At 39.7% G+C, this 21,877-nt stretch overlaps 2 protein-coding genes across 7 annotated transcripts in view; one reads left to right on the top strand and one right to left on the bottom strand.

The window, feature by feature from the left end:
* The window catches only part of GTF3C1 (general transcription factor IIIC subunit 1), a 41,550-nt gene extending 21,029 nt beyond the window's left edge, over window positions 1-20,521 (bottom strand). Inside the window, exons 1-19 of one of the 2 annotated variants that reach the window (XM_064461986.1) lie at window positions 20,278-20,521; window positions 19,420-19,629; window positions 19,061-19,237; window positions 17,802-17,945; window positions 17,131-17,227; window positions 16,534-16,657; window positions 12,431-12,589; window positions 11,654-11,769; window positions 9,789-10,113; window positions 7,808-8,019; window positions 6,912-7,051; window positions 6,516-6,669; window positions 5,423-5,526; window positions 5,000-5,184; window positions 4,370-4,645; window positions 3,977-4,122; window positions 3,474-3,571; window positions 1,794-1,890; window positions 839-1,016 (exon numbers count right to left, since the gene is read on the bottom strand). In XM_064461986.1, the coding sequence (XP_064318056.1) occupies window positions 839-1,016; window positions 1,794-1,890; window positions 3,474-3,571; window positions 3,977-4,122; window positions 4,370-4,645; window positions 5,000-5,184; window positions 5,423-5,526; window positions 6,516-6,669; window positions 6,912-7,051; window positions 7,808-8,019; window positions 9,789-10,113; window positions 11,654-11,769; window positions 12,431-12,589; window positions 16,534-16,657; window positions 17,131-17,227; window positions 17,802-17,945; window positions 19,061-19,237; window positions 19,420-19,629; window positions 20,278-20,498 (3,163 nt within the window). In that variant the 5' untranslated portion in view covers window positions 20,499-20,521. The remainder of the gene's footprint in view (window positions 1-838; window positions 1,017-1,793; window positions 1,891-3,473; window positions 3,572-3,976; window positions 4,123-4,369; window positions 4,646-4,999; window positions 5,185-5,422; window positions 5,527-6,515; window positions 6,670-6,911; window positions 7,052-7,807; window positions 8,020-9,788; window positions 10,114-11,653; window positions 11,770-12,430; window positions 12,590-16,533; window positions 16,658-17,130; window positions 17,228-17,801; window positions 17,946-19,060; window positions 19,238-19,419; window positions 19,630-20,277) is intronic. The other variant, XM_064461987.1, reaches the window with a different exon arrangement.
* Window positions 20,522-20,553: 32 nt separating this feature from the next.
* Window positions 20,554-21,877, top strand: part of KATNIP (katanin interacting protein) — a 69,373-nt gene continuing 68,049 nt past the window's right edge. For 3 of the 5 annotated variants that reach the window (XM_064461989.1, XM_064461990.1, XM_064461988.1), the window contains exons 1-2: window positions 20,555-20,854; window positions 21,477-21,553. In XM_064461989.1, the coding sequence (XP_064318059.1) occupies window positions 21,492-21,553 (62 nt within the window). In that variant the 5' untranslated portion in view covers window positions 20,555-20,854; window positions 21,477-21,491. Of the gene's footprint in view, window positions 20,855-21,476; window positions 21,554-21,877 lie in introns of all 5 variants that reach the window. The other 2 variants (XM_064461991.1, XM_064461993.1) reach the window with 1 other exon arrangement.

Raw genomic sequence — 21,877 nt, 5'->3', positions numbered from 1 at the left:
TAAATCCAGCACAGAACAATTTTCCTCTCAAGGCTCAACATGGAAAATATTTAATTGGAATACTATAAAGCTTCCATAAATACACAAACTGGTGAAACAATATCACTCCCGTATTTTGGGGGCTAAGAGTAACCTTGGTCTGACTAGCCTGCAAAAGCTGCAACAATCACACACTCGCTACCATTTGACATATGTGTAAGGAGCCTTTTGCACATAACTGCTTCAATGCAAAAGTAAGACAAAATTACTAATAGATCCTTTTACCTGGCTGACTAAATTACAGAAAAACAGAATAGTGTTGTCTAAGGTCCCAGGAGAAATCTCTTACCTCCAATTCCTTTCTTTTTTTTTTTTTTTTTTTTGATAATATATACTTGTTGTAGCTGTATATCCTGTGTAAAAATGTAAAAGGACCAAACACAAAAATAAATGCAAAAAAACTGGTGTGAATAAACTCCCTTAACTTCCACTTCTCATCTATCAGAAAATTTAGAAACCGTTTTGCTAACGAAAAGGGATCTCCGTTTAAACTGGTAGAGAGCTATGGCAAAAATATTCTAGTAACTGTTTTCAAAAAGGCTTTTTCATAGCTGGATTAAAATCTTACAGGGCTATTATCAGATTCGATACTTCTAACAGGACAGCCACGTTCTTCCTTTAACATGGCTCTGAAAATGTCAGGCGTCAAATGTCTCAACTTCATAGAATTATACGGACAGAAATTCTAGCATTTTGATGCATAAAGCAACCAGACAAGAGAACAAAACATTGGAAGTGACAAAACAGGGTCTACCTCAAGTTTTAGGGAAGGAGGAAGAACTGCGGTGTAAGAACGTACCCAATGGTGTGTTAAGACAGACGCACTGCAAATCAAACCAGAAGTTCTCCACATCCTGCATGGTATTCAGAACATACAGGCGTCTCTCAAATGGGCGGCTACTTTGAGCCAGGTTGTAGTGGGGGTCACAGATAGTGGTATCAACAATCACAGCATTTCTCTTCATATACACAAAGACCTGTCAAATACAGTATATTTCAGGCTGGTAGGTAAAAATAATTGAAATTTCCTAATTTACAAGACACAATTTAATGTAGTTTACGACTGCTTAGCATTTTCTAAGTCTTTGCTGTTTGGAGCCAGTACTATGATAGAAGACACACCCATCCCCACCCTATTGCATTGCATTCCCAAACCTCCCTTGCCAGTGATCCAGAAATTTCGTTTCTAGATTTAGAACAGTTTCTTTTCCCCCTTGTGCCCAAGATATTCCAAGTTTCCACAGAGAATGACTATTTCCCACAAGCTCCCATTTGGGATTTGAATAGATGTGTTCTGGGGCCTAGTTATCTTTCTTATCCTCATAAAGTATATGTTGGGACTGCTTTCTCCTTTGCATTTGCTCTTTATTTATAAAAATATGGGTACGAATGTCATTATTTTATTCTGATCAGTGGCTTTATTCTGTGTCAGACATCCAATGCCTAACACCTTGATGGAAAAGAATGTGGCATGCTCATTTTTCATAAAGTGCTGCCAGTCTGGAATATCCCAGATCATTATGGCATGCACCATTCAGCATTTTACATTTGAGGAGCGTCTTCCCAGAGAAAGAGGTAAAAATTACCTGCTCAACTTGTAGTATGTCACTTGGATCTGAAGGTTTGCATATACATCTGAAACATCAGTATTTTACTTAACTATTTAAGGTAATTACCAACCCCCAAACTTGCATTTATTTCACTGGACAAAAAATATGAAAAAGAATGGCTAAGTTATTAAAAAAAAATATTACCTGGTCTTTGTCTTGAAACTTCTCTGTTGGGCCAAACTGTATCAGTCCCATATAACATAATCTTTGAAGGTTTTCTACCACTGAAAAGATGTATCTCCTGCAGTATTAGGAGTATTACAGTTAGCACTCATGGAAACAGTAAAAATGATACCAGAAAACATGCCATTTTCATGAAGCAACCAGAAGTTTCAAGAAGCCACTGCTTTTTTGAAATACTGAGTTTTAGAATTTCTGTAGTGCTATTTGTGATTGAATTGTCAGCCTATGGAAAACATGTAATACCCAAAGCTCCAAATTTCCTTTCCTCAAATCATAATCAGAATATTTTAGCCAAATAGTAATTGATATTTTGCTAGCAAAAAATAAAAATAGCCAGAAATACTATAGGTAAAAATGAATGAAACAAGGTCAGAACACCAGCAGATCTGCAGACAATATTCTGTTATTAAAAGAAGATGCAAGTAAGAAAACATGACTGCTAAATATGGGCTGGTAAGCCTTCACATGTGTACATATAAAGAACTGGGCAAAGATGGTTGTAGTTAAGGTTGTTTAGAATCACTGCTCCAAGAAACCGCTTTCAGTTGTTTATGGCTTTGGAAGAGCAAAAAGCGCAATATTTCCCATGCTGTATATTTACTTATATGGCAAAATTCTGGAAGTAGCAGGAAACTTCTGCAATACCTAGTTTCTGAGAGAGAGCTTTGCCTACATTTAACTTCACTAGGATCTAAGTTTTTCTGTGCAGTTAAATGGGAATTGTATTTTGGCAGGAGTTTTCTCTAGGGCTCTGAAAGATCATTTGAAAAGCCCAGAAATATTGAAGCAAATTTGGCTGAGTTTTAAGTTTTAGTGAATGGGGGGCAAAGAGACAACATGGTTATATGTCATACTTTTTTGAATAAAACTATCAGATGGAGCCTGCAGATTTCAGAAAACACCATAAATCCAGTTTCCTTGTTACTAAGACTTCACAAGTAATAGGTTAGGAATTGCAAAAACGAGCTGACCATGAGTCTTGACAGCTGCTGCTGCCTAGCACTATGCCCTCACCAATGGTATGCATACAGGTTTGCAAAGTGTCATATAAACCTCCAACCATCCAAATCCATGCCATCAGCCATGACTTTCTGGGGAAACTAACATGGTGCCATTGATACTGCATATTCAAACCACTTTCCCTTAATGTTGCTTTCCCTTCCCACCTTCAGTCCAATCTTAATTTTTAGATCTCCTAGATGAGGAATGGCAAACAATGGCAGACATGCCACTGGGAGCAGGAGTAGAAATTGAATGGTATGTATAAGAGGCAGGAACTGGAAAACGTGGCATCTTCTGAAAGATTTATGAAGGACAACAACATTTACTCTATCAAATTCTGAATTTAGCAGCAGTCAGGAGCGTGTTTTATACAGAATAACATCCTGCTGATGAGTTATGAAGGACAGAACCTCCCAGCTCTCAAACACTGCCTGACAGCATGCATGAATACTGTTTGTTAGTTTCTTATTACTTTCTATTTGGGAGAGAAAAATACAATTTGGCACACTATCCTTAGAAGATTGATGATCCTTGTCGTGGATAACAAAGTTCTCTTTGATGCAAACAGGAAATAACTGCAGAACAGTCAACTACTGTTGTTTCCTCCCTAGAGCCATTTACTTTTACTTATCTGCTTACCTTTTGTAGAGAAGCTGCTGTCGGACTGACCTTGGAAGAAATCTGATCAGAGTGTGCTTTTTTAGTGGATCATTTAAAAAATCTTCCAGACCATCCACCTAGAAACATTGTAGAAGTTAATCAAAATGCAAAAATATAACTAAGTATCAACCTTTGCCACCAGAACTGTCCACTGAAATATTTTCTAAGCAAATGTTACTGCTTTTGTCAAAATGCTTAAACATTATTCTTGTTAATCAATGAGGCAGAAGATTCAGTAAGATTAGAAAAAGCTCTTTGCAAAATATTAGCTTAAGAATTTGCAGTATTACAGGGCTATACATTTTTTTCCGCGTAGTTGTAAAAGCAACTCACTTTTCTATGAAAGACTATCAAGAACTAAAGTGTCTACCCTCTGATGGCTAGTTTTGTTAAAACAGACTAAGAGGATATTTGTTACTGCTTATAGGTACAGTTGATATCACCAGACTTTAAAACAAATGTGAAACAAAAGCGCACCATACCTTGTAGCTGACCTGTACTATCTGAACAAAGAGCGAGAGAGGCAAGCAGAGAAGAATGTCACTAACAAGAGCCCATCCAAATCCAAACTCTCTGTGAACTGGGAGAGGAGGGACATAGCGCATCCACGACGTATCATCCACATACACTAGGAATAAGAAGACTAGCTTAGATTCAGATAGGACAAACCTAATAGTTATACTAACGTAATTTTACTGTGAATGTTCAAGCAGAACACATTTGGCAGTTCATAGTCTAGAAATATGAAAATCTAAGATGACCTGAAAATTATCTAAACCATTGATTTTCAATCTTTTCTGAAGTAGACTTTTACCTTTTTTCAGTGTTGAACCATGGCAAAGCCTGTAGTAAAGCCAGGATGTGCCGCTTCTTACCTGTTTGATTAGACAACTCTACTTCAGTCTCCTGTGCAGAGACTTCAGGATTCACCGCAGTTGTCACAATTTCTAAGGTCCCGTCTGGTTGTGCTTCAAGTACAGCTGCATTCACATCCAGCCCTTGTTTGCTGCCTTTTTTCTCACCATCACTACCTCCTTTTTGCTGTGTTCCATTTAAAGGGTGTCCGTAAATTAAGTACCAGAGGAACATGTGGACCATTCTTAAACGGGGCATTTTGGGAAGAAAGCCAAGAGAACGCCCAAGTCCTGGAACTGGGAGGGAAGATTAAGTAACAAACAGAAATAAAAAGAGGATTAGAAAAGGAGAAACAGCTACCTCTGCAAAACTGATGTGAAGAAAACTGGAAGGAAAGATGGACAGTTGAAAGTAAATATGTTACAAATATTCAGTAAAGTAGTAGCGAATATAAATAGTTCACAATTGTATAAAAAAAATAGCAGCTAAGAAGACATTGGATAGTGAGATTGCTTTAAAGCAAAAGCAAGTTTTCTTCTATAAAAGAAGAAAAAAACCCCACTTGTATCTTAGGAGAGCCCAACATCTGAAAGTTACTATTAATAATAAATGGGAAAGTGAAAGATGACAGAAAGAACAGTTAGCTGTACCTGTAATAGGGTGATAGTTTTTTAGCTGTGTTATGCCCATTTTTTCATCAGTTTTTCTCGCCCGACTATTATTATCAGCTTTACATGAACCTTCTTGCATTTCTCCTGAATCAGGAGCTGCCTCTTGCCCCAAGTTTTCTTCCTCAGCATGGTCCTGGGATGTTGGTGTCTGGGGAACTTTAATCCTGTATTAAAACCACACTGCACTTAGGTAAAAATTAAGCAGAGTTCAATTCCTCTTCTTTCCTGACTTCAGGAGTCAATCAGCACCTTGCTTCATCTTTGTGCTTCTACTTCTCTATTGCTAAAGAAGAGATTTTTCTTTGCTTTTGCTTACTTTGTGTTTATTTCCTCTGCACATTTTTGCACTCAGTAAAGTGCAAAAGCCACCCACAAGCCACTAAAACCATCATTGCAACTTGCCTGTTTGCTGTGCTTGAATTGGAGATTCGGAAACGCACCTGCTCAATGGCACTTTTTACAAGGGGATCATTAGGACTCACTGAAGGGTGCACAACAAACTCTACCTGTTCAGAGCAACAGAAAACAAACAACAGTCATTTGTGGAGATATTGGCTCTTAATCAATCAGCTGCATAAATTATCAGAGATTAACACAGTGAATTAACAGTAGCCACAATGGATGAATCCTATGAAGGTTTAATAATTCACAAGAGTGTGAACACTTTTGGATCAGAACTCCCATTGCTAGTTTGTATTAAGCAAGAGGCCAGACCATGTGGTCTCTGTACCGATAAACAGTTAATGCCATTTCTACAAACCTCCGTTTTTTTGCTTTTTAAAATCTGAAATATTTGGGGAACTGACACTTCAACTTGCAAATATTAGGCTGAAAGTGATAATTTAAAAGCCATACCTCATAAGACCAAACTAATACATATTTTTGCTGCAAGTACATGCACAATTCAGATTAGTAGGATTTCACATGTGCTCTACAGAAAGCATGAAGCAGATAATTTTCAACAGATTCTCTCCGTGCTCATGAAGATTTCACACTAGAGTTACAGTGACAAGTCTCAGTTTTACCATTACAGACATTTTACTTCCATAAACCTCAATAACAGTGGATTTTTGTTTAAAAAACAAAAAGATCACATTCTATAAATTCCAACCCAGAAGCTAACTTAGGATTTCTCAAATACTCTTGACTTTCAAATGGCGATTAAATAGAATAGTGTTGCAGCGTGACAGTGCAGGGAGAGAACCATGAATTGCATAACTGATAAGGAGCAGAACCTCTCAGAAGGCAGATTGGGAGACTTTGATCTCCAGACTACTCCTTAGTCTCACAATTATCTGCATACAATAACTGAAAGCACTAATCTGGTGTTCACAGTAGTTTAGTTTGGGACATGTAGCTTCTGGGCAGCCTTACTGCGGGTTCTGCTACAAAAAATAAAGTCATCCATATATTTCAGTAAAAAGGCCCACAACATTTTGAAAAATCAGGAGGTTGGGAGAAAAGCTGTTTCTGCTGCCAGGGTTTGTGCAGTCACCTTTTTACTAACGCCATCTTGAATGACTGTAGTACGATAGAGTCTAAGGAGCCCTTCTTGCGCAAGCTTCTGTACCAGTCGTATGATAGACTTTTTGCAGCACTTAGTGGAGACACCTTCTTGCTTCTCTTGATCCATGACCATTTTCTGAAGCCTAAAAGATGCAAAAAATACCTTGCATTTTAAGTCCAGTGATGCTCCAAACTGCCTAAGCAGTTCATTAGAGGATATGGAGTGAATGGATATTTCCCTGCTTCTAGCTCCTCCCCTGTCCATGTGCCAACATCATAGCATATAGTGCCATCAGGGACAAGAAAAGCCACCCATGGAATAAGCACACAGCATTATACCCAAAATGCATCAGGCCCCCAGTACGCTGTTTTCAGACAGACTCACGTGAACAAGCTTTCTATTAGCCGGAGGTTTCGAACAGCTTCCACAATGAGATTTCGGCGCTTCAGCAGCCTGTACGTTTCATGAGATCTCTCTACTGCTGTAGCTTTGGAACGCTTTTCCTTCTTCTGGCCGCAAGTCTTCTAGTGCACAGGATGGACAAAATAAAAAATTTACACAAACTATTCAACGTCTTCAGCCTAACTCTGGGCCCTCACACAGTAGCAGCTGAGGAATTCAGAGTTTTGATGTATTTATTTGCAACAAACTAGTCAGATAGGAATTATCTTTTATATCCTCTTCACAGGCAGGGAACCAAGGCAGAAACTAAGATTTCCATCCAGTTAGATGCAGAGATTTATGCACTTTCTCTGCCCATCCCATATTCTGAGCCACTTGGACTTGAGAGTTTTGGCCTAGAAAGCTGGTAACTGCCTTAACATCGTGCTGGGTCCAAGCCAACGTATAATGTCTCTCAGAAAGGCTTCTTGCCCCAGGCTCAGTCCTGCAGCAGTGAGGTTACGCAACTTTCATGTCAAAGCCCATTTGTTCCTCCTGGTTTAGAGTAGACAAACCAGATGACATACAGCACTTGTGTGCGCAGACAGACATTAAGTGATGACATGCATTAAGTCAACACAGGGAATTTGGAGAGCACCAGGGAACTAATCCAGAACTGTGTTTTGAACACCTACCTTCCCTATCTCTTGGAATAATTTTCACTTATAACTATATAACAGCCAAAATATGAATATACTTTAAAATTAAATTTAAAGAAACCAACCAAAACAATCCTATAAAAGAATAAAAGAACTATAGCTTGAAGTCTTGCTGTAAAAGTACAAAACTTAGCTCAGACAGCTGTACCAACAAGAAAAAATTAAGACATGTGATCTTACCTTAGGGTCTTCAAGTCTGACTTCCTCAACCACAGCCACATCCCCATCTTCATCAGCAGAATGAGCACAGGTGGAAAGATTGGACTCCTGCTTTAGAGTTTCCAAAGTAGAACTCTCCCTCACAATGTTTTCTGGGAGCTCTTCGGGCTCCTCAATAATTTGAGGGGAAGGCAGCTTCTTCCCCTGAGACTTCACAGCTGTTGGCTTTGAGCCTGGTTTAAGAGAAAACAGCCTTGTAATTGTTCTGCTCTCACAGCCTCCTGTAAATGTTCAGTTTCTCTGTCCATGTAAGGCCTTCCCCCATCCACCCAGGTAACTATACTTAAAAGCATTCTGCTACATTTTTTCACATATTCTTCTATCCTGCTGGAAGCAGTGGTTTGATCACCAATGACTGCATTCAGCCTCCAAAAGTAAAGTTTAAAAAGGTGAACTCCCTGTCATCAAATAATTCTCTCCATGCAGAATTCATTTCATAGGCAGACCATTTCATAGGCAGACCATGAAGGGCCAGATTAGCTTATCTAGAAACCACTGACTGAAGAAAGGAGAGTTTCTGTTGCAAAGAATATCAGGTTTTGCCAGAAACCTGACTTTTCTGACTCAAAGCAGAATAAGAACAAGGATTTAGTAGTACTCCAAAGACAGTCTACATAAGAAAAGGATATCTGTTCTCCTCTCTCTCTTCCCTTCAAGCTTATCAGAGAAGTTGTAGGAACATTCAAATAATTAAAATAAATAAAATAAAAAAAATAAACCACCATATTATCTTTAAAATATGTCCCCCAGAGGCTGGTAGCTTTCACATTATGATGTCCCAAATAACTAAGAAAAAGATGAAGTAATTAGCTTCAGAAGACAAGACATTTTTGTTACAATACGCTTCGGTGACTAAGGCTGTGGGTCAAGTCATCCCAAGCCTATTGCTGCTTGAAAATAGTTAGTTACCATCTCATCTGGTATCATATGAGAAGTCAGTATTACCCTATTTAAAATCATCCCACTTGAAGGCTTGCATCAGTACACAAACAGATACATTTTGCACAGGCTCTAAGGCTCAATACCAGGCATTTCCAACTGAAAACAACCACTGCTAAAAGGGAAGAATTTTTGTATGTTACAATTAAAAAGAAAAAAGTTAACTGGCTGGTCTGTCAGCTCCTGTGCTATTTCCCGCACCTAAGGTGACATTTGCATATCCAATGGAACAAAATGGTGCATTTTAGTAAGAGGCACAGCTTGCCTTTTTCCTTTGTGAGGAAGAAATAAAATATTTCAAGAAATACAAAGTGTGTTCAAATCCCTCTGAAGTCTTCAGAGACTTTAAAAGCTAAAGCTCTACCAAGGTGATGCTCTCTGATGGGCACAGCCTGAGCTGTATGATATTTTGAAAAACAGAGTCAGAACATCAAAGAAAGATACAAAGTTCAGCCAAGGATGCTGTTTTTCTCAGCAGTTTAAGCCAATCTGACTTCTAGTTACCACAGTCTCCCCACTATGCTTATTTTTAGCCACACAGTCCTGCCTACTCCTTTCAACAGTTTGGGAATTTGTCTGAACCTCTGCAGCATCATTCCAGCTTTTCAAGCCACCAGAAATATAACTGACTATCCAAGGAGCAAGGTGTGCAAGCCCATTTCATTTGCTTGGGGAAAAGGGGATAAATGACACAGGGGTAAGGAGAAGCAGATTCTCCCAGTGACCAGTGACAGTCAGAAACTTTATTTGGTGCACACTACCACGAGAGCACACTTCAGCCCTAAGAATCTCCAGAGATTACCACGACCTACAATATTATGAAACAATACACTTTAGGTGGAAAAAGAACGTCAAAAAAGCATAGAAGTAATCAACTAAGGGTAAAAATAAAGATCTTATCAAAAACTTTAATGGAAGCTAATAGCACAGGATTTTTTTCTTTACTAAAAGGAATCATAAGAAAAACGCAAGATTTTTTCCAAATTTCAGTATCATGACCTACCTTTAGCTGGTGTTGACTGAGGGGTATCATCTTGGAAACTTAATTTCAACAGAGAACCAGAGTTGACCTTTTGACCTTTTCCCCTCTTCTTGCCATCTTTCCCTTCCTCTTCATTGTCAGACTCTGAGACCAAAGTATCATCTTCTCCAGGAGACGCATCTTCCACAGGTGGGGAATCTTCTGGCACTAGAGCCAAAGTAACTGTAGCTAACTGCTCACTCCTAGCCTTCTCTCTCTCAAACTGACGGTTTAAATCACTCTCCTCTGCAAAAATGTATGAAATATACTTTGTTGTCCTTTGCCGACCTTCATCCTCCATAAAACCCTAAGGAAACAATTGGAACGTTATTTTACCACCTTAATTCTCCATTCTTGCAGCCAGCATCAACAGTGGGGGTATTTTCCAACTGTCCTCCCTTCACATCAAGAGATATCATGTTATTCTTTATTCTAAATAACGAAAATGTTGACTAATCTTGACATACAGAAATCAAAAGAAATCCATGCTTGAAAAAGAAACAAATTACCTGCATACCAGAATGAAATGCCTACAGTATGTGGGATGTAGAAAAGGCTAAGGAAGAACTAACTATACGTATTCAGACTGGAAATAATTTTTTTTTTCCAGAAAAATAACTGCAACATAGAAATAACCAGAGTGAATCAGCCTTAAGTGGAACTGCTGATGTCCTGTCTACTGCAAGAGGTGCTTTCAAGTATCTAGAGACTCAAATACTTAGCCTATCAATAAGGGAAGATTTCATTTCACAATTGACTTAGGAAAAAGTAGGTTTAGATATTCCAATGGTTTATATAGTTTGGTTTTAATTCTACAGAACTTTTTACCAAATTACAAGATCTTAGTAAAAAAAAAATTCTCTGTTGAGGGAAGATGGCAATTATCCTGCCTTTGTGGAAAGGGGTGGGTGGGTGCATGCGAGAAATGACAGTTGAATTTGCTTGGCTTGTTGCAATGAAAAAAAAAATATTGAAATAGCTGGAAATAAGGAGCTCAATCACCACAACCACTACAAAAGTAACGTTTTCCCCAGAATTTACTGGTATTTTCAAAAGTAGATTGATGATTTTAAACATATGGAGGGGCTCTTACAAGATCCTTCAGTAGAGGATCTTGCAAAAGAGAAGTTGTCTTACAGTAAAAAATTAAGCAAAGCGATTATTTTGAGTTGAGAGACATTTATTCTCATCTTCATAAAGTACCAGCCCCCATCACTGGGGTTACCACTGATTACAGTGAATGACTTAGGTAAGTGGTTAAGGCCAGGCGAAGCAGGGTTGAGGTTCATTTCTCTGCACTGTCTCTTTTTGGAGGGCAGACCTGCTTCACGGTGCAGGGAACAGTATTTCTCCAGAATGCTGTGAAGCGGTGTCCGGCAGAATCCCACCCACTGGTGTGGATCACCAGAACATGCACTTGATGCAGACAGGAAATACGGGGTCACGTGTATTTTTCCCCATGATCTTTATTACTGAAGCACCCAATCATGAACCGATGTAAAATACTTGTACATCTGGTCCAGCAAACTATTAAGTATCAAGGCATCTAACCAGGAAACAATAAAGATATAATAGAAGAGCAGATATGTTACATTCCAACAACTAGGCCTAGTCCTCAGATTACAGTAGGTCAAAATTTTAATACTTTTTGAACACTTCTCTTATATACTTCTTCCTCAGCTGAAGTCATACTGTTTTCAGTCTTACCAAGACTCTTTCACTGTCAATTCTCAAATCCCTGCCATTTCTATTGTCTGAGGTTAACAATGTTATAACATATTACCATGGTAAGCACAAGTGTATCTCCAGTTTGAATAAGCATCTGAATTATTTTATTTTAACCTTACCTTGACAACTTTGTACCTCTCCAGAAGACGACAGAGCATCCTTGCTTCTAGCTTCCCCACATTCATAGCCAAGCGAATTTCTGCCTGAGAAATACCTTTGGTTCCCCTACTTTCAACTGTTTCAGAAAGAGAAACTAGAAAATAGCTCAGGGAAATAATCTGACTGAATTATATATATGCACATTTGGACATACATTCATATTTGCTCTGAACAACTGTATATGCCAGAATAAAAAGTTTAACATTCAACCCCTAAAGACATTTCCTCAGGCATATACAATATACAGCCAAATCCTGTCATAAACCATAATTTTATGGGAAGCAGTGCCCCAGCAGATGAGGTTTGAAGGTGATAGCTTCAGATTAAGAGCAGCAGTGAATTTTCCCCGACAGCTTTCTGCAGTCAGATATTAATTTCTCCATTATGAAAGGAAAAGTGGTAGAAGAAGCAACACTCTTCTTCATCAACTTTTCTCCTCCCACCACAATGTCCTGTTTCTACCATCCTATCTTATTTTGGTGGCAGTGAATAGCTGATAAACTTCCATGGACAGTGTAACAGGTGGCAGCACCACCATATACTTGTGTGTGTATATATATCTCCAGCCTAATCTGAACATAAAGCTCACCTTTTCCATGAAAAATTGACACTTTCTGATACATAAAAAGCAACCAGAACTTAAAAAATCCCACCACAATATATACCTCTCTTTTATACATATAAGGAGTAAGAAGGCAATGGGAAAAATCTTTTACATGTCTTACTACATCACCTACTTAGCTCATAAGCCTGGGTGAGCATATCCCTTTCACAAACAATATCCACAGGCTGAACAGCTTTTGTGATGATCTCTTCTTCATCATCATCATGATAATCTTCCATTTTCTTCCGGAATTCCTTTAGTAATTTAAGGCAACGGACCATGACATCAGTCCCTGTGAACATGAATGTTAGTAATGACTCCTGACAAAATGCAGGGCATGGGTGCATGTTTAAACCATTTTATTTCTTTCAGCAGCACAAAGAAGTAGTAGTGCAATAGGGAACACCAAAAAAAAAATATCAAAGCCAACTGCTTATTTCTAGGAAAGGTTTGCAACAGATTTTCCCTATATATGAGTCCGTGAAAATACTGACTAGGTGAATTTTTGAGGTGCTCCCAACCTTCACGTCTGTGGCAACGTTAGGACTGCCCAATACAGTGATTTATGAGTGGAGTGGAAAACACTGCAGTAACAGGAGAAATTTCAATAGCACAAATAAATCAATTAAAGGAGTAAGTGCTGATCCTCAGTATGACATCTTCAGAACACATATCCGACTGTGAGATCTCTCACTGGGTATAAAACCCCTCCTATTTTTCTATAGACTCAAAGCATTTTTTACTTTGTATAAATGTAAGTCACGTAATGAAAGAGAACCACTCATTTGAAGATACAATAAGCTACCTGGTCACAAAACCGTTTGTTAACACAGGATTGCCTTAGCAAGTGATCAAAGTGGACACCAGTTTGTAGGCCCTATCAGGTGCTGCTGACAGTTCCCAGTATCAGAAAAAATCCCAGGGCCTAAAAGAACTTCCAATTTATCACATGACCTAGCATCATCTTCTGTATTTGTATGCACACATGTTGGAGGAAGCATACACCAAGCAGCGAGCATCCTGAAGAAAAGGATCAAATAGAAGAGTCCTACCTATCCAGTAAGCTCTTACGGCATAACTAAAATGTACAGTTAGGTTGCACAGTTTTAACATCGCTATGAGAAGTGGTTGTTCACAGCCTTTGTCTGCCAATTCCACAACACATGCTATCAGTTATATTATGGAAGCTCTGTGTGCAACCACGTATGAGCAGCTAAGCTTCTAGATTTCTTGTCCAAAGTCCTAACCTACTCTCTGCACTGAGGGAAGGGCTCGGTTTTTTAACATGTATGGTGTACCATAATTATATGCAAGGAAAACGGAGACACAAAATCTAAGATTGTTGGGTACAAGGATAGAACACACTGTTGCCCACCAGCCACAGGAATCCCATACATTATTCAATTCCACATCTTAACATGCTACTGTGCACTGGCTGTGCTGTAGTAACTCTCCACCTTCTTTACTCTTATGGGATCTCACAGAATATTTGGGAAAGATGACTTCAGGAGAGCTGTAGCGATCCTGCTCCCTGATATAAGGATGACCCACTATCATCAGTGTCATTCAGCTCCTGCTGAACAATTTAAGAGACCAGTGGTAAGCTAGAACTAGGTTACTGTACACTGCCAGCTTATAAAGTTACAGTGATTCAGCACTGCTGCAGAAGTAGCCAATTTGTCCTGCAGCAGTGGGTGAGAACATCTACAGCCATCTGTACTTCTCTGGTACATCCCTGCTGTGAAAAATGCCAGGTGAAAGCTTTAGTTGAAGTAACTAAGGTTTCAGTTAATAAATGTTATTGTATGTATATATACAATCAGTTACTGAAGCCTAGCTGACATGAAGTTAATCCACAGTAACTTAATCATGTGACTGAGCTCCAGACCAGATGATTCCATTATTTTTCCTCAATCTGAATCCTTTCCCTGCCAGTAGCCTAAGATACTGCTTAGAATAGTAATTAAGTGCTGACATTTGGTAGGGCTGCAGGCAGTTATCCTCTGTATTTCTACAGCCCTTTAATTTTCACTTGAAACAGTATTTGGAGGGAAAAAAACCCCAACCAGTTACTTTTACTTTAGCTCCTGCTGCCCAATAATGTGCTTCCCATAGCAGATGCTCTGGCTTCATCCTTAGCGTGTCCCACATATTTCTATCTGCTTTCCTGTATAACATCAGAGATTAAACTATCTTGATCTGTAATGAAAATCAGCTATTATTAATTCATCCTAGTTCAATGCCTAGTGTTTTTGAAGGCATTTATGTGGATTTTCAGCTTTTACATCTGGTAAAATAGAATTATCATTCAAGTGAGAGATTCGTAAGGTGGCATTTTTCATGGCAAACTTAAGTAGTAAATGCAGCTGCCATTGTGCCTATCTGCGACAAAGCATGAAACATCCACTGCCTCGTGCATTGCCACCAAGTTTATAAATGGACTGGTATTTCCTTGTCTTCTAAGTAAATACATTAATTGGAAGTTAGATGTTTTTATTGCTGATTATAAGCTCTACCTTTTAGGAACATTATCTAGTCTTTTGGGTTTTATTTGCAAATGTGTTCAGCTCATTGGAACAGCTCTAAAACTTAATTCAGTATGAGGAATTATTAAAAAAATATAAGCTGGTACAATACTACTCAAAGGCAGTGTAAGAGAGAATCTAGGTGTTTGCCAATGACAATGCTAAACGTTGTGACTAAAGGTATTGCTGTCATACCAGCCACTGTGTTGAGACACTTGCTCAACCCAGAAATACATTGACTATGTACAATATGTGTTTTGTAAGAGTTTGATAATTTTTCCCATATATTTTTTTGTATCCTGATCCATTCTAGAATATTTTTGAGGATCTCCACTGTCTTCTTGAAACTCTGACCTTAATTGAATTCTCCTGTGTAAAACTCCCTCTGATATTCTTATGGTAAGGAGGTGGACCTGTATACTTCATGACAAATGAACTTCCTTAATCACTGCCTTATTTAGTCAGTGCAATATGGGAGCTTTCTCTCTGAACCATGCTACATGCTGCACCTGCTTTCAGCCACTGCTTCTCTTTGTTCATAACACGGTTTCCCTACAGAGAGATTTACTTTCCCCATGCTTAAAAGATTTGAAGGAATTTTTTGTCTTATCAAAAGTCTTAATCCAGCTTCACATAACTGGCGTTCACTTTTGTCTTCTTGAAGTTCTCATGTTTTTACTGGCTCTTTCACTTCCTCCTTTATGATCACTCCTATTCACAAAGACTACATAATTTGCAATGTTTAGTTCATATCAGATTTTTTTCCCCCACAACCAGTTCACTATATCTCTGAAAAACACACTGCTCATCTTTAGAAATATTTTCTTCTTAACCCTGGCAAATTTGTCTCTTAGGGCTTTCTGTGATTATAGACTTGGTTTAGATTTCCTTAAGCAACTGCATTAATTCCATTGGTGATACTATCCTTCCTTGTACTTTCTATTATTACTTCTTGTAGTTTCTTCCCCACACAAGTTTTATCTGCATCTTTTTCTGAGAGCAGCTGCCTACTTTTGTTCCCTTTCTTCATGCAGTTCTGCTCTTCTTTGTCTTTCCACCACATGTTTGGAAGTTACCAGCAGTTCTTGCAAACCTATTAACTTGGAATTCAAAGGTGGTTATGCATGAAACTATCCCTCAGTACACTATGGCTTTTTTGAACAGTAGTTGTTGGCTATCCTGCTTATTTAGTGCTGTAGAAGCTTACCTTCATAATTCGATATGAAAATTTCCAGGTAAACTTTGCATTCTGGTGACATTCAGCAAAAGTCAATTTCAGCAAAAGCCTTAACTAAGATGGTCTGTTTCTTTAGCTTCTTATTTCATAATGGTCTTTTTTGTTTTATATAACTTTTTATATATTTTTGTCAGGTTTATGGACTTGTAATTCAACTTCAACCTGAAAGGTCAGCAGACTGCTCTTTCGCCCTACTCTCTGTATTGGCTTGAGCAGTCTTACTGGTAGTCACAACCCACTGAAACAGCTTACACTGACATACAACAAACTTGCCTGCATCCATTTCTTCAAGACCTGGAACAAATGCTTACTTCAAGTGGGCTGCAGTGTTCTAGCTTTATTAATGCATTTCTCCACATAACTGCATAGACAAGATTTTCACTATGCATCTTTTAATTTAAGGTTTGAAGCTTACAGATAGAATAGCATCAATGTAATTACATAAAAAGAAAGCAAAAATATGGTTCTAGTTACCTTTCTTTGTCTTGTAGGGTCCTCCATTGGGGTGTATATCTTGTAATGGGATGGATATTACTTTGGCTAGGCCAGCATTCATCATATATTGATAGAGACGTTTGAAAGTTCTCTCACAAAGACCCTAATGCAAAGAGAAATGGCAAATTATAGCCAAAAGTCTCACCTCTGGGTGATTAGTATCAAAGACATTGATACTGCCTGTTCTTAAAACACAGTATTTTGGGGTAGGATATCAAAGGACCTTAAAAGCCTGCGAGTACAGACACCAGGCAGAGCATGACATGCTTCTGGATTGTGTTCTATCCCTCCAACTCTACCATCCACACAAGCAGCAGCAACCAGCAGCAGCATCCTTCAAGTAAGAATTGCATTATGATATCCATTAACAAAACTTTTCTGAAACTGTGGATCGAATAGGACTCCTTCCTTATCACAAAGAGCAACAGTAACTTGACCTAGTAGGTCAAAATCCTTCTTCTGATACCCCAAAATATTGTGCAACTTTAAAAAACAGGCAGCACGAATTACTGCCTTTGATACTGATCATCTAGATTCTATGTGAGCGAGAATTTGAAAGAGAGTAATGAATCTCACCAATTCTTCCCTCAAGTTTCCTAATGTTTCCATCTGGTTTGAACGAGCGCTTAGCATACTTGAGAGCTTCTCCATAAGAATATCATATTTGCTCCTCCTAACCAAGAAAAGAAAATTATTTTACATGTAAGCATGCATATAATTTTATAAATATGAGTTCTACCTTTACAAAATGTCAGTCACTAGAGAAAGTATGCTGAAGTGTTCTCAGACTGTTTTAGGAGTTTTCTCTTCCGTCCGTGAATAGCATGTGAGAGAATTTGTCACTGAGATCCCAACTAAGGGAACAGTGGCTAAGCCCAGGCTGTTACTTTGTTGGCAATCCACAGAAGCACATGTTCTAATCAAGACAGGAAAACAAACAAACAAACAAAATCTATTAGAAACATGCTTGAAGTGAGAGCACTCAAAATTAACAGAATGATTAGTGTTACAGTAAGAAGAGTTAGGCTTATGTAGGCAGGTGACAGGCACTAGAATACCCTATTGTTTACAGCTCCAAGACAAGTAAGATTTAGCTGTCCACCATCTGGAAGAGGAGTTAATAAAGAAATTGAGAGGGGTCAATTCCAGGAAACTTCGATGGTTCTGCGGCAACAGAGCAATCTTTCATCATAAGAAAAGGTCACAGTCTACTCAGGAAATCTTTAAAACATCTGAGTGGCACATACCTATCAACATGAAAGCGTGTCAGAAGTAGGAGAATTGAGTGTTGCTGTGCTCCACTTGGTAGTCTTATGACATGGGACTGCAATGTTATGAGACCATTTCTATCCAATACTCTTCGGTGATAATGAATTTTTCCAGCATCCACTCTAAGGAAAAGATGGCAAGATATCTACAGACATTGGAACTTCCGCAAATACATTCTAATTATCCAGTATCCCAAAACGCTTTACCTAAATGACCTATGGTCTTAGCGACAAATGTTCTGTTAATTTTCAAAGTGACAATCTCACAATCAGGAAGTGACAAAATTAAGGTAACCTGTGAAATTAATTTCAGAATTAATCCAATTAGAGAGGAATACCTCTGATTTTAACCTACAGTCTCTATGCACAACCACAGTGCCATAACATGGTTTGATCAGACAGCTGAACTAACACTGTATCCCCATGGCCTCTTTCTCACTCCTGGCTACACTACAATCACTGCCTGCCTTGTAATAGCTGTGGTATTACTCTCACTCCTTGGTGAGCTACCTCAGGCCACAGAACTGACAGAAAAGTATCCACAAAAGATTTCCACTCTGACCCCATCATCTTAGTTACCTAAAAGAGCTTCCTAAGTGGCAAAACACAGTGCCAGTGTGGTTTGCAAGCTACATAGGCTTAATCTCCTCAAAGCAGTCAATCCATAATAGCATGCTAATATTCTCCAGCACTGCAATACAAACCCAGAAGTTCCCCAAGAGGCCATGTAATGCTCCTCCACCGACAAAATACATGGTCTAGTTTGGGAGCTGGTAACTCAGGCTCCCATTCAGGTCATATAGAGGAAGATGTCACACAGCGCAAATGCTGGGGACAAAAGGTGGACATCCAAGAATCAATTCAGAACTTGGGCAGAATGCTTACTCAGCAGTTTAGAAAAGGAAATAAAAATCGTCGTTCCATCCTGAATTTAAAGAAAAAGTGATTTAGAGAAAGCAAGAATTTCCGCAAATTCGAAACGTGTGTATTTACCCAACAGACAATCTCTGGTTCCACGAGAAAATATCAGGAAGTATAATGAACTCAAGGAAGAGACCAGTAGATTTCTAGCAACACAGGCTCCAAGAACCAAGTGTTCCTGGTAGTAAGGATGAGATACTACTTATACAGATAGGGGTTTAAATCAATGCCCAGGAATTCATGAATGGACAGATTATAAATAGCTAGTGGAAACTTACTAGCTTTGATTTAATTCATGTAGCAAGATATAAACTTACTTGAAAGCTCCACTGTGAAGATCTCTCTGAAGCTCTCCTTGCCACCTAGCACGACCTAAACGCTCCAATATACAGTAGGAGAAATCAGGCAGTTTTAAGTCAGGGTCCCCCTCCCAGCCTATTAAAGCTCTGTATCGCTGATCTTGGGAAGCAACAATGACTAGCTTCTCTCCCCATCTAAGAAACAGAAGGGAAAGTAATAAACTATTATTAGTTCCATAAAAACAGAGAAATCAACCACTTTTCCCCACAAACAGTATTCTTGATATAGTCTGCACAAACTGCGTACTAAACTTTAAAACTTTTTTAACTGTAAAAGTTAAAAATCCTTTAATGCCAGATATACAGATTTCACTCACTTTTCAACAGCTTCTGTATAAGTATAACAAGGCTGTAAATCCTTCCTCCTTATTTGATCAGTGATATCTACTCTCTCCTTAAAATACTGGCAGGAACCTTGTATACCATCTTTATTATCCAAAATCATGTGGACAGGATAAATATCATCTGAAGGAACAGGATCTCTTTTGGTTTCCAGTATTCCTGTTTCAAGATCTATTTCTTCATATCTGAAATAAAAGCAGAGAGCCAACATTTAACCAAGGGGAATTTGTAACTGAAATATAAGCTTGTCACAAACAATGCTGATACCTCCATGAAATATCTTGGGGAAAATGAAACTCTTTTGAAACCTCAAAAGGGGAAAAAACACAGAGAGCAGAGTTGCGGTCCTCAAGTATGACCAAGCCTTATCAGCCTGCAGAGTGCAGGAGGCAGGAGGGCGATATATCATTTAATCTTCAAAAATTCAAGGATAGTGAAGCGGTGGGAATTAAAAAAACATATACAGAAAGGGAAACAACAGGTACATACATCCTGATGAACTGGGACATAAAAGTTCTGCTTGCAGCTAAGTGGCAAACAGTCATGAGGATGGAAATCTAGCCAGGGCTCCTACAGAGCGGGCCTCGAAACCGCATTCCGCCTTGTCTGCCGGCGGCCAGCCGTTCCTTCAGCAAAATCCGAACGGCTGCCGAGGAGGGGCGGCGGGGGTGGGGGGGCGCAGCCAGCGGGGCGGCTGGGGAACCGGGCCCGGGCTTTCCCGGGCGCAGGAGCGCGTCCGGCGGGAAGAGGAAGGGAGGGGGAAGGGGAATGGAGCAAGGGAGGCTGTGAGCGGGGCCGGGCCGGGAGGGCCGTCCCGCCGGAGCCGCCCTCACCGATCGTGCAGGCGGAGCGGCGGGCGCGCCCGCGGCAGCAGGTAGAAGCTGATGTCGGGCTGGGCACTGAGCGCAGCCCAGAGGAGCTGCTGCGTGACGGGCTCCAGCGGCAGCGGAAAGGGCGGCGTGCGGGCACCCAGGCGGTACCACAGGGCGGCCGGTGTGATGCCGTCTAACCCCTCTAGAGCCACCTCGTCCATCAGCACCCACAGCGCCTCCATGGCTCCGCCGCCGCTTCCGGGTGCGGGCCTGCGCGCCGGAAGTGAGGTCACCGCCGCGACGGTAACCAAGGAAACGCACAAACAGGGCCTGGCAGCGCGGCCCAGCTCAGCCGCTCGCCCCTTTCCGCGGTGCCCGCTGAGCCTTGGCGGGGGTTCCGCTCCTCCCTGGCCTCGGCTGTCCTCTGAGTCCGGCCGGTGCTGCAGGGGCACAGCGCGGGGGTGGGCCCGAGGCCCTTCTTTCTCCCCCGGAAGAGCCGCCAGCTGAGCCCCAGCGCCGCGGTACCGCAGCCAGGGTGTGGATAAGGGACGGTGTTTTGGCCGAGGCATTCTGCTGTTGGAAAAAGGCAAAATACGTGGTGGGTTTTCTTGGTTTTTGTTTGTATGTTTGTTTGTTTGTGCGTGCAGAGCTAAATTAAGTGTTTTAGTGGCAAGTTTAAACTTCTGAGTCTGTGAGAGGGCACCCTACCACCACTTGGCAGTAGCAACTCTAGGATACTTGGTGGAAATTGCTGGAGAAGTTCATATTTCCTGAAAGGCAAACAAGGTAAAACCTTTAAACACTTTAAAGTATACAGCCTCTGCAGTGAATAAGTTCTAGAATTAGCTGACCTCATGAGCAGTAGCAGTTCAAAAGAATCATCCTACAGCTGGGCTTTGGGCACAGCCCTTTTCAGCCTGTGCCCCAAAATTGACTTGCCTGTCACTTCTTGCATTATAAAATCATTATAGCATATGCCTTCTATTTTTAGTATTTTTAAGCTCTTCAGTAGATTGTGAAAGGTCTGAAAACTAAGTAGAACAAGTAACATTTCCTCTGTTCTTCAGGAACTTTATTTGTTGCATTGACAGTTTTATGCTTTGTTAAAGGAGGAACTTTTTTCAATTTATAACATTCTTGTCTATGGAGGGTGAAAACCAGTAGCACTCTATAATAAATCATTTCTATACTTCAGTGTGACAATTATATTATCATTTCAGCTTTATATTAAGGACATGGTGACTGACTTTGATGAAAAACATGATGAGTACTTAATATCCCTTCAGCAGAGAAACCGGTAAGATACAGAATTGCGACCACTATTGAGTATGTAATATCCATTGTGTACTATCTAATATAGTATCTAATATCAGCAGTTGTGAATATTACTTTAAAAACTTGGGTTTTAAACTTGTGATGCAAAGTCTGACTTGCTGCATCTTAAAGCATTCAGGTGTTTCTCTTTTCTTCCCTTTGTTTGCTAAGTACATCAAAGCTCTTATTTCTAGAGGAGATCACAATATTTTTTTCAGCATACTTTAACATAGAGATAAATGTATTAGTAAAATAGTTGTTGTTTCCATGGCTTGCAGGGAAGATGATTTTTTTAATAGAATAAGAG

The sequence above is a fragment of the Phalacrocorax carbo genome, chromosome 10, assembly GCF_963921805.1.
Source record: "Phalacrocorax carbo chromosome 10, bPhaCar2.1, whole genome shotgun sequence".
Lineage (NCBI taxonomy): Eukaryota > Metazoa > Chordata > Aves > Suliformes > Phalacrocoracidae > Phalacrocorax > Phalacrocorax carbo.
Note: the sequence above shows the minus strand (reverse complement) of the source record. Positions and strands in the feature narration are given on the sequence as shown.